General features: G+C 43.6%; 1 protein-coding gene across 2 annotated transcripts; it reads right to left on the bottom strand.

Moving 5' to 3' along the window:
* Positions 1-924: 924 nt before the first annotated feature.
* LOC121394289 lies at positions 925-6,857 on the bottom strand. Of its 2 annotated transcripts, XM_041564901.1 has the most exons (9): positions 6,670-6,857; positions 5,389-5,430; positions 3,980-4,049; positions 3,828-3,867; positions 3,616-3,700; positions 3,467-3,520; positions 3,152-3,211; positions 1,950-2,099; positions 925-1,063 (listed from the first exon to the last, which is right to left on the bottom strand). In XM_041564901.1, the coding sequence occupies exons 2-9, from the start codon at positions 5,419-5,421 to the stop codon at positions 1,013-1,015; spliced, it is 543 nt and encodes a 180-aa protein (XP_041420835.1). In that variant the 5' UTR covers positions 5,422-5,430; positions 6,670-6,857; the 3' UTR covers positions 925-1,012. The 2 variants fall into 2 exon arrangements, with proteins under 2 accessions (XP_041420835.1, XP_041420834.1); XM_041564900.1 differs by lacking the exon at positions 925-1,063 and having other exon boundaries at positions 1,799-2,099.
* Between the last annotated feature and the right edge of the window lie 4,595 nt (positions 6,858-11,452).

Below are 11,452 nucleotides of genomic sequence, written 5' to 3'. Positions count from 1 at the left end.
TCCCTCCTACAGACAAAACACACAAACCCACTCTCCTACACACATGTACCTACCCTCCCTCCCTGCTACACACATGCACCCACCCTCGTACACACAAAACACACTCACCCACGCTCCTACAAACACACACCCACCCTCCTATACAGATGCACCCACCCTCCCTCCTACAGACAAAACACACACACTCCTCCACACACGCAACCTCCCACACATGTACCTACCCTCCCTCCCTGCTACACACATGCACCCACCCTCGTACACACAAAACACACCCACCTACACTCCTACAAACATGCACCCACCCTCCTTCCTACACACATGTACCCGCACTCAAATATACACATGTGCCCACCTTCCTACAGACAAACTACAGATACCCACTCTCCTACACACATGTACCTACACTCCCTCCCTGCTACACACATGCACCCACCCTCATACAAAATACAAAACACACTCACCCACCCTCCTACAGACATGCACCCACCCACCCTCCCACATACATACACACACACACGCACACACACATGCTCCTACACACATGCACCCACCCTCCTATACAGATGCACCCACCCTCCAGACAAAACACACACACTCCTACACACACGCACCCTCCCTCCTACAGAAAACACACCCACCCATGCTCCTACACACATGCACCCACCCTCCTTCCTACACACATGTACCCGCACTCCAATATACACACATACCCACCCTCCTGCCCACATGCACCCACCCTCCTAAACACATGTACCCACCCTGCCTCATATACACGCACCCACCCTCTTTCCTACATACATGTACCCATCCTCCTAGACACGCACCCCCTAACATGCACCCAAGAAGCTAATGATCCAAAGGAAGGCAAAAAAACCAACCAAGTGCTTAACAGCCAATCTGCACTGAAGGTAAAAATTCCTTCCTGACTCCTAGAAATGGCAGTCAGTTCTACACCCTGGATCATGGCTAGACACACATATACACACACAGTTGCAGGACAAGTAAAAAGGATTCAGGTGTTGTCGGTGGATCGATGACAGCAGGCGAGTTTTCTGGTGGAATGCTGAAAAGAAAATGTTTAGAAAGTGTTGAAATAAGAATAAATTACAGACAAATACTTGTTTATTTCTGATATAAAAGGCTTAGCCTGTCTTTAAGAGCATACTATTTGTCAGGCCTGTGGGGTCTGTTTGGGTCTCTCTACATATACAATGCCAGGGCCTGTTATGAATCTCAGTTTTATCAATCTCAGTGAGCATGCACCATTTATTCTTTTATACTCTTTGATCACTTGGTGCCAGTTCATTACCCAGTGGCAACCCATTTCTAAAGATGGATATCCAGGCTAGATGCACAGCAGCCCTATAAGAGTTAACTACCTTCCCTCTTATTGGCCTACTATAAAATCAACACTTTATCTGCAGACTTAGATCTCAGCCTCTGTCAGCAACCTTTTACAAGCTTAAGGAAGTCATAAATTGGTCTATCATGTAAGCCCTCAAAGTAATCAGCCTGCGGGCTGAACAGACAGGGTGTATAACTTCAGTGTCGGACTGGGACTCCAGGGGCCACCCAAAAACCTTAGACCAGGGGCCCACCATAAAACCTTAGACCAGGGGCCCACTCTCAGTACTTAATCAACCTATATTCTCCTAGTCTGCTCTCTTTATACTATAATCAATTATTCCATCTATTTAGCCTCTTTTTTCTCATAGAAATAGGGAATGACCATGAAATAGGCCAAATGTTTAGCAGCACAAGGGCCCACTGACATCTGGGCCCACCGGGAGTTTTCCTGGTATCCTGGTGGGCCAGCCCGACACTGTATAACTTCCTTTCTATTGTTCTGATTGAAAATGATCAGAATGGCCGGAAGTAAAGTGGAACTGCACTGGACAACATGGGGCATCTCTAGATGAAGGGTAATTGACAGTAAATAGATACATTACCCAAACTCTCTGTAGCCTCTTCATGATGGCCTTCCTGACCCGTTTTCGGAGGGTCAGCCTTTCCCCCACCGGAGGATGAGCAGCTTCCTGCAGTTTCTTCTCCTTCTCCGAGAATGTCATGCCAAGCTGGAGAAGGTGAGATTGGACAGTCTGCGAGCGAAGGGGAAACACAAAGATAGGAAAGAAAGGAGACAGTTATGATTATGCCCAGGGCCGCCATTAGAAATCATGGGGCCCCGTACAACAAAACTTTTGGGGCCCCTGGCACCCAAGCCCCACCCCTGATCCCACCCACTCCACATCACAGTTAAAAGACCACACAGACATCAGTGCTAAAAAAGTAACCCCCCAAACATACAAGTTATAAAAAGCTATTGATGGTCAGGACCCCCTTATAAGTTAAAAAAAACAAAACGTTGGCACCAGGGCCCCCCATAAAAGTTTTTTTTTAAAAAAGTATTGGTGCCAGGGCCCCCCTTACAAGTAAAAAAAAAATTGGGCCCCAAAGAATATTTTTTTAAAAAAACATTGGCACCAGGGCCCCCCTTACAAGTTAAAAAAGATTGGGGCCCCAAAAAATATTTTTTAAAAAGCATTGGTGGCAGGGGCCTATAGAATATTAAAATAATTCATTGGTGGCCAGGGGATTAACAAAAAAAAAAAAAACGAATTGAACTCATGGCTTCAGAAATTCAATTTCGCCTCCTTTCGTGACATAGGGGTCTTTTCGCCACTTCAGGACTTCAATTTCGGCTGTTTTCGTGACTTCGGTCTTTTCACCGCTTCGGGGCTTCGGCTTTGGCTATTTTCGTGGCTTCGGGTCTTTTCGCCGCTTCGGCTTTTCGGCACTTCCGCATTTCGGCTGTTCAGGACTTTGCATATGGCTGCACGGCTTAGCCGCTGTCAAGGGGGGCCCGCCCCTCTCAAAAGTGTAGCACTGCCAGGCCCCCCTTCAGGCCCGGGACACTTGTCCCCCCAGTCCCCCCTGAAGGTGACCCTGATTATGCCTGTATATGTGGTGCTAATAGTACTTTATATGCTGAGGCAGTGATGGTGTTGGATTCCCTGCCGGGTGATGTTGTGGTATTGTATTTATGACCATTAATATGCCTTTTCTCATCATAGGGAGAAAAAGACCAATCAAAGTTAATTATCTAGTGGTTGAATATCCAAGAAAAGCATCAGAGACAGTGATCACTTACATTCTGCAGCCGCAGATACTCCAGATGCTGCCTCCATATCTGCTGCTCTGTTGGTGTCTCCTGTGGAAGAAGAGAGTCAATGTTAAGCACTGCTTTGCACCAATGCCATTATTGTGCCCATGTGGCCCCTTGAAACAAAACTCTATGCAGTGTCTAATGACATTTTTGTTGCTGGTGAAGATGGCACTTAGGTGGATGACTTTAGATACCCCCCAGGGGAGCAGGAGATACAACGAATAATAATGTTCCTAATTATTATAAAGACACACAGTGAACAATAACCTCTGTTATAATAATAATAATAGTGACACTTACAGGAGACAGCGACACATCAATGCAGAGGGTGGCATGCTCCCTCTTGAGCTCTTCCTGTAACATAAAGAAATTAACAGTGTGAGACAAGAGCTGGCAAATTAATATCATTTATTCCATATTTATCTAAATGTCTATTCTGCATTACTTACCAGATAGTAAATCATTATCCAGTAATGGATAATGTTCCCATTGATTGTGCTCGGGTCCAAAAAGTAGAGCAGTATAAACTGATCTCTGAAAAAGAGAAATCCCAGTGTTAATAAAACATTGCTATTTTCCACCCTTACTTCCCTTGCACTTACCCCTGGCGCAATAGCAAATTATTCACAACATTTAATAAGACCATTTTTGTTATACTTACAAGATGACGTTGCTCCCATATTGGACCCGGTAGTGATGTTCTGCAAAGAAAAACACATTTCCATTAAACACTGAGCTAAAGGGGAAAGGAATTGTCATATAATAAAACTAAAGCTGCAACCTCAGCAACTGATAAATAATATAGGATTTTACCGTAATAAGAGGCGAGGGCCTCAAAATCTGTATCCTCCACCCTGAAATCCTCCAGGACGGAGTACAGTGACTGTAAATGAAAGGGAAAAGCATTAGGGACATAATACTAAATGCGTCTAAATGCTACTCACAGTCAGTCTGGCAGGACCGGGCCAAGGTATTTTGGCACCCTAGGCAAGGGCTTCAATCAGTGCCCCCACCCGGTCCTGCATTACCATTTGCCACCTTACTATTCATGTTGCCTCCTGTACCTGTGCCAGCAGCCATTATGTTGCCCCCATTTGTACCAATGCCAGTCAATCAATCAGATTGCACCCAAGCCCCCAATCTGTACCTGTGCCAGCATAGCCCAAAATATCCATCATATTGTTACCCCTAATCTGTGCATGTGCCAGCAGCAGCCAAAAATCCACAATATGTCCCCCAAATATGTATTTGTGCCAGCAGGAGTAAAAATATCCACAATATTGCCTTCAAATATTTACTTGTGCTGCGCAAGCATAAGCCAAAAATCCATCATATTGCCCCCAAATATGTGCCTGTGCCAGCAGCAACCAAAAATCGACAAAATTGCCCCAAACATCTGTGTACTGTGCCTATTGCCCCATGTACCTGTGCCAGCAGCAGCCAATCCCTCATAATGCCCCCAATCAGTACCTGCGCCAGCAGCAGCCTAAAAATCCAAAATAATGCCCCATAATATGTACCTTTGCCAGCAGGAGCCAAGAGGGAGGTGGGGAGTACTTCTGCCTGCAGTACGAATAATGGGCAAGAGGGAGTTGGAACAGGCGGTCTATAAAGTTTAAAAACTATTAAAGGCTAAGCATACCAGAGTTAAAAAACAAGAAATTCCCCTTAAAAGTACGCCCCCCCATGATTGCTCCCTAGGCATGCGCCTACTCTGCCTACCCCTAGTTCCGGGCCTGCAGTCTGGCTTTGAGGAGAATAGAGACAGAAAAGTGTTTCTATGGTACATACATTTTTTTTTGAAAAAGGAAATAAACGTAGTAATTCGATTCCCTCAATGTCGGCTCCCACCTATGTGGAAAAGGAAGCAGTGCAGACAGACAGCTGCTTAAGGGTTAGGGCACACGGCCAGATTCAGGGAGATTTAGTAGCGTTGCTTCGTTTTCCGAAGTCGCCCGAAGTTTCCTCATGAGGCAATTTCGGGCGACTTCGGAAAACGAATCGCCGCGAGTGGCATGCCACAGGCGGTTTTTAATTTTAGCAGGCAGGGGGAAGCAGTTCAGGGAGATTAGTCGCCCCAAAGAAGAGACGATTAGTCGCCAGGTGACTAAATCTCCCCGAATCTGCCCGTGTGCCCCAACCCTAAGGAGAAGTTATATAGAAGAGTGATAGGGAAACAAAAGTTCAGATAAGAGAGAGGTTTTTTTTCACTGAGGCATTACCAGGAGTGATGGAATTCTCTCTGTCTTGTTCATCTTCAAAACCTAAAGATACAAATGGACATAGTCAGACAAAATGAAGTCACAGTTAAAGAGGCTGTTCACCTTTAAATAAAAATTTTGTATGATGTAGAGAATGATATTCTGAGATTATTTGCAAAGGGTTTTCAATTTTTCTAATTTGTCGTTTTTGAGTTATTTAGCTTTTTCTTCAGCAGCTCTACAGTTTGCAATTGCAGTAATATAGTTGCTAGGGTCCAAATTACCCCGGCAACCATGCACTGATTTGACAAATAGTAGCAATAACAATAAATGTGTAGCCTTAAAGAGCATTCGTCTTTTAGATGGGGTCAGTGACCCCCATTTGAAAGCTGGGAATAGTCAGAAGAAGGCAAATAATTCAAAATATTAAAAATAAACAATGAAGACCAATTGAAAAGTTGCTTAGCCCACTTTAAGGATAAACTCAATTGATAATGGTTAATGAAAGACTAACCAGTATACGTATAGATAAAAATGAGAAATTTAAGGAAATATGGTAACCGTGTTATCGATATTCCTTCCCAACTACAGAAATCCCAACAATCTTTTTGTAATCACTATATGATAGTAATATATGTTACACTTTATACTTTCTCAGATGTGGAATAACTAATACTTAACAGTTGTATTTCAGGTAATTCCTTCAGCCCATAGAATTATCTTCTATTATGATACTTAAGGGACCTCGTGAAAACCACTGTAGAGCATGCAACGCTCGATACAAATGTTTCATAATACATAATATGCCGTCAAAGTTAATTTCAGTTTATTTCTTTCTCTTTCTTTAATCTGCAGGTCCATTGGATTAAGAAAGGACCGACTCCATCTCTACTCTTCTCTCTCTCTCTTAACTCCTTTTCTCCAAGTAAATACTTGATGTTATTACATAACTGTTATAATTTCTCATTTTTCTTAAAATGTTAAAACTCAATAAAAACTATTGAAAAGAAAAGTTGCTCAGAATTTGCCATACTATAACATAATAAAAGTTAACTGAAAGGTGAACCACCCATTTATTTCCTTATCTATATTATCCTATTTGTATGAAACATTGTTCCACTCAATGACAAAAGCCCATTATTAATGCTGTTGATGGCAATGGATTGGCTTCTTATAAATACCATATACAGTAAACATATGGGCTGATATGGACAAAGCCACGTAGAACTCCAACAAGAGAATTTAGGGCAGACTTGCCGAAGAAGAATTCATGAACTGAATCAATTGTATTTGCAAGATTACCTGTTAAAGGAGCTTTTCAGATCTTGAAAAATGTAGGGGCCGGCTCAAGGCCGGGGTACCCCAAGGGGGTCTCCCTAAGGAGACCCTGGCTATCTCTTACACTTGTTCAGACGAGATGGATTTATCTGAACAAAGGAGAAGCCAAAAAATAATAAACCCAGATGTTAAAAGGCAGGTGTAGCACCAAGTCGCAGTCCAAAAAGGCAGGAAAAGCACTGTAGCAATCTGTATAGAAAGAGAATAAAAAGGCAAGTTAATGAATTTGCACTTAACATTTCCTATATAATACAGAGGGAGGCAGGCAGAGATCTATGTTACCCTAAACTTGAGCTTTGCATCACTTCCAGAAGGTAATGGGCCTCAGTTTATAGAATTAAGCATCGGTGCAGTTGGAATGAGCACACAGTACATTGGTGCCATTCACTCCATGTTTTTTTAAGTAAGGCCCAGTTATGCCCCTTGGGTGACTTGGCTAGAGAAGTGCAGAATTCATAGAAAACTCAAAGCAAATACTTCTGATTGATCTACAGAAAGTGACTGGTTTGGTTGATATGGAGAATGACACACATGGCAGTAAATGATGCTTGTTGTCCCCAGTTCATGGAAAGACTCATTGATCTGTTAGATCTCCAACTATTTCATACACTATTCATAGCAGGAATGCACCCGATCTACCATTTCAACTGAACTTATTAACTCTGCAACACATGATTAATATCTAGTTGCTAGGCTCCATGGCGTTAGCAACCAGATGGAAAATATTGCCGTATTTACTAACATAGGTGCTTAAATGTAAAAGAGCACTTGCCAATAGCAACAGATCAGCGATTCGCTTTTATTTATCACCACCATTTTGGAACCACTGATTTAAATGTTCCTCTTTCCAATAGTCAGAAATAGCAAAGGAGGCAAAACTCTAAGAAACCTGTCGGTACTGGCAGGAAAAATTAAGTATGTTATGGTGAGGTGCAGGGGTCCCAAAATGTTTCCTTTTTATGGGGCACTAGTGGAAATTAAGAGTAGATATGCTGGCAGCCTGCATAACATCCAAATCTTGGGTCTGTGTTACCCAACCAGCACTAAGATGAAAGGCAGCTCCAAAGCCCATTTTAGGGGAAAAATCTCCAAATTCACTAAGATCAGTGAGAGAAGCAACACCTGCTAGTCTGGGGAGGTGTCACTCAACTATTTCCCCTCTTTTTTCCACTAATATAAGGGTTATTTGGCAAAGAATCCATCAGAGGGAATATACACTTATCACAGTGTTAACCAACGGACAAAACCAACTGTCAAAACCTAGGTATGCTCACCTCCCTTATATGGGATCCTGCTATTTGTCCCCTACTCATTTGCTATCACCCACCCCCCAACTGTCCCAATGGCACGTGCCTCTGCTGCCAACTGTTGCTGTTGATACTGGGAACAAAAAGTAAGCACCTTATGGTTGGTACAGGGGTCCCCAAATGCTACCTATAGTAGGAAGTGGTCATATTTGCTGGCAGCCCTGCATAACTGACAAATCCTGGGTCTGTATCTCCCAAGCAGCGCTTAGATTAAATGCATCTCCAAAACCAATTTTAGGGGAAAAATCTCCAGATTCACTAAAATCAGTGAGAAAAGCAAAACCTGGTAGTCTGGGGGGGGCATCACCCAACTTTCCCCTCTTTTTTTGCACTAAAATAAGGGTTATTTGCCAAAAAATCTCTCAGAGGGAATATACATTTAACACAGTGCCAACCAACGGACAAAACCAACAGTCTAAACCCATGGGTTACAGTCACCTCTCTTACAGTATATGGGATCCTGCTATTTGTCCCCCAATCATTTGCTATCACCCCTTAACTGTCCCCATGGCACGTGCCTCTGCTGCCCTCCCTAGTTCCACACTTTGATAAAGGGAGCATGTATTTAGCTACAATGTTGGTAGATAAGAGCAGGGCAGATACCCCAGGGCTGAGGGGCAAAACTCTAAGGAGCCTGTTAATACTGGGAACAAAAATTAAGCACCTCATGGTGTAGTACAGGGGTCCCCAAATGCTCCCTACAGTAGAAAATGTGTATATTTGCTGGCAGCCCTGCATAACATCCAAATCCTGGGTCTGTATCTCCCAAGCAGCGCTAAGATTAAAGGCATCTCCAAAGCCAATTTTAGGGGAAAAATCTCCAGATTCAGTGAGAAAAGCAACACCCACTAGTCTGGGGGGGGGCATCACCCAATTTCCCCCTCTTTTTTTACCTTAAAATAAGGGTTATTTGGCAAAAAATCTCTCAGAGGGAAAGTTTACTTACCTCTCACCACAATGCCAACCAACGGACTGAACCAACTGTCGCATCCCCAGGTATGAAGTCACCTCTGTTCGCTGCTCTTAAAGGGGAAGTGTCCCCTGTTGTTGAGTGAGGTTTATATTTTGCCTTAGATGAGCAGTACATACACAGCTTATTATGTACACAGAGCATTGCTTTGTATGTGTGGCCTATTGAGTCAGTGCAGTTACTATGCTGCCATATCTGTTGGATCCATTCATTCATCAGCCATGGTTCCAATCACTGCTGCTGCTGTTGCTAAGTCTGGTGGAACCGGGGGGTCCTTTGCTTGTAGGGGTTCCCCTCCTTAGCCTGAATAGTGGGTATAGATGTTACACTCTGACCAAAGGATGGGCTTTGTCCTTAGTTGGGGAATATACAAGGTATGTATGGGGGGGGCATATTCTTCTAGTAAGGGACAGATGGGTGGGGCAGCAGCACAAATCATTCATTACTCTGGCAGTGACCAGGCCATTGCATGTTGGGAAACCGGAAGAGATGCTGCATATAGACTGATGTCAGTAACACAATATGACACTGGGTTGCCAGGTTGGTGGTTTTCCTGCCAAATTGGGCTACTAATTTAAAGCTCAGAGAGGTTTTTAAAGCCCAAACTAGCCAAGGTACGGATTTGGGTTACTTTTTGCAGCTTTTGGCAGGTTTGTGCCATATTTTTCCATATAAAAATATATGACCAATGTTGGGTTCATATATTCTCGCTCCTCTTCCCATAGGATTCTCGATTTGGGATATAGGTTTCTGGACCACAATGAGTAAGCCCCTCTTGGATTTGAATAAATACTTCCTCAAATTGAGCCAATGGTATCCAGTCATCAGGGGCGTAACTACAGAGGAAGCAGACCCTGCAATTGCTGGGGGGCCCAGGGGTATAGGGTGCCCCACAAGGCCCAAATAATGAGTAATTTCATTATCTATTGGTAGAACAGCACAACCTGTGGATATGCTTGGGGCCCTAAAATTAATTTGCTGTGGGGCCCAGTAACATCTAGTTAAGCCACTGCCAGTCATCATCCTTGTTTTAGTATAATTGTGCCCCTCTGTCCATCTAACATCAGCACAATAGCCAAATAAGGTGCATCTGCTGTATCAGCACAGTGTCCAGAATGGGATCTGTGCTGTCGGGATGTATCCCAATGTATTCTTTGTATTCATTTTATCCCCCTGCCCTTGATTCATGATTACTGACAGTGTCGGACTGGGCCGGCGAGACACCGGGAAATAACCCGGTGGGCCCCGGTCCTCATGGGCCCCGTCGGCCCAGACCCGCTGCCCCAGCTGCCCCAGACTCGCTCCCCAGACCTCTGCGCGCACGCACGCGGCGTGTTCATGGATGTGGGCAGGGGACTGGAAGTTAGGGCCCTGGGTTGCTTCTTTTGATCGCACACATCGCGTTCATGAAAGCGGGCTGGAGGTCAGGAGGGGTCCTTGGGCACTGCCGGGAGGGGGGGGCCCTGTGACAGCAGCCCCGGTGGGCCCCAGGCCCCCCAGTCCGACCCTGCATAGGGCGCACAGGGCACTTTCCCACGTATTGGTCAGTGCTAGTCAGTGTTAGTGAGTGCAGAAGGTCGCGCCTTCCTCCGCTCACAGCAGGGCAGGCGACACTGGCACTTCACTTCTCTGTGGACAGAAGAGTGCGCTTGCAGGTGCTGCTTTTGAAGCGCTGAAGCGCCTGTCTTTCCATTTTTTGCGAATGCGCACAGCACAATAATATTGACAAATGGCTCACAAATGAGACGGGTGTTTGTGTGAGTACAGGCAATGTGTGAGGTTGTTGTGCATGAAAAAAGAGTTGACAGTAATTAAATTTTCAACTTGCAAAAACTGTTTTTTTTTTAATTTTTCACCAAAGTTGTGGCATAACTCAAACGCATAAATATTTGCAACATTCGCAGTGTGAATAAAAATTTGTAATTCAGTTTGCACATTAAATACACCACTCGTATCCAGCTTTATAAATATAACCATGCACATGGCAAATATAGTCACTGCGTGAATTATTCTGAACTGCCCAAACTTTATAAATGAGCCCCAGTATGTATTAAAAGATCTACTAGTCCATCAATAGTGATTCAGTGTATATGACTAAAATTAAATACCAATTAAAGGCAAAAACAAGTTTGCTTTATGTGTAAATGAGTAAAGTATTGGCAGGTGTTTTTCTGCTATGTGCAAAACACAAAAAAGTGAATAGCAGGCAGAAGAGGGGTTTTCCATGCTTCTTCACTAGCCAAAATATTTCAGTGGAAGAAAACTATATATATATATATATATATATATATATATATATATATATATATATATATATATATATGTATGTATATGTATATATATATATATATATATATAAAATGCCATATATGGTGCACTCCAACATATAGTCAGCACATGCCTGGTTGCTCTCATACACATGCCTGGGGTCTCATACATCATAGGTAAAGTTTCTCAACAATAGACACAC

Source organism: Xenopus laevis, chromosome 5S, assembly GCF_017654675.1.
Source record: "Xenopus laevis strain J_2021 chromosome 5S, Xenopus_laevis_v10.1, whole genome shotgun sequence".
NCBI lineage: Eukaryota > Metazoa > Chordata > Amphibia > Anura > Pipidae > Xenopus > Xenopus laevis.
Note: the sequence above shows the minus strand (reverse complement) of the source record. Positions and strands in the feature narration are given on the sequence as shown.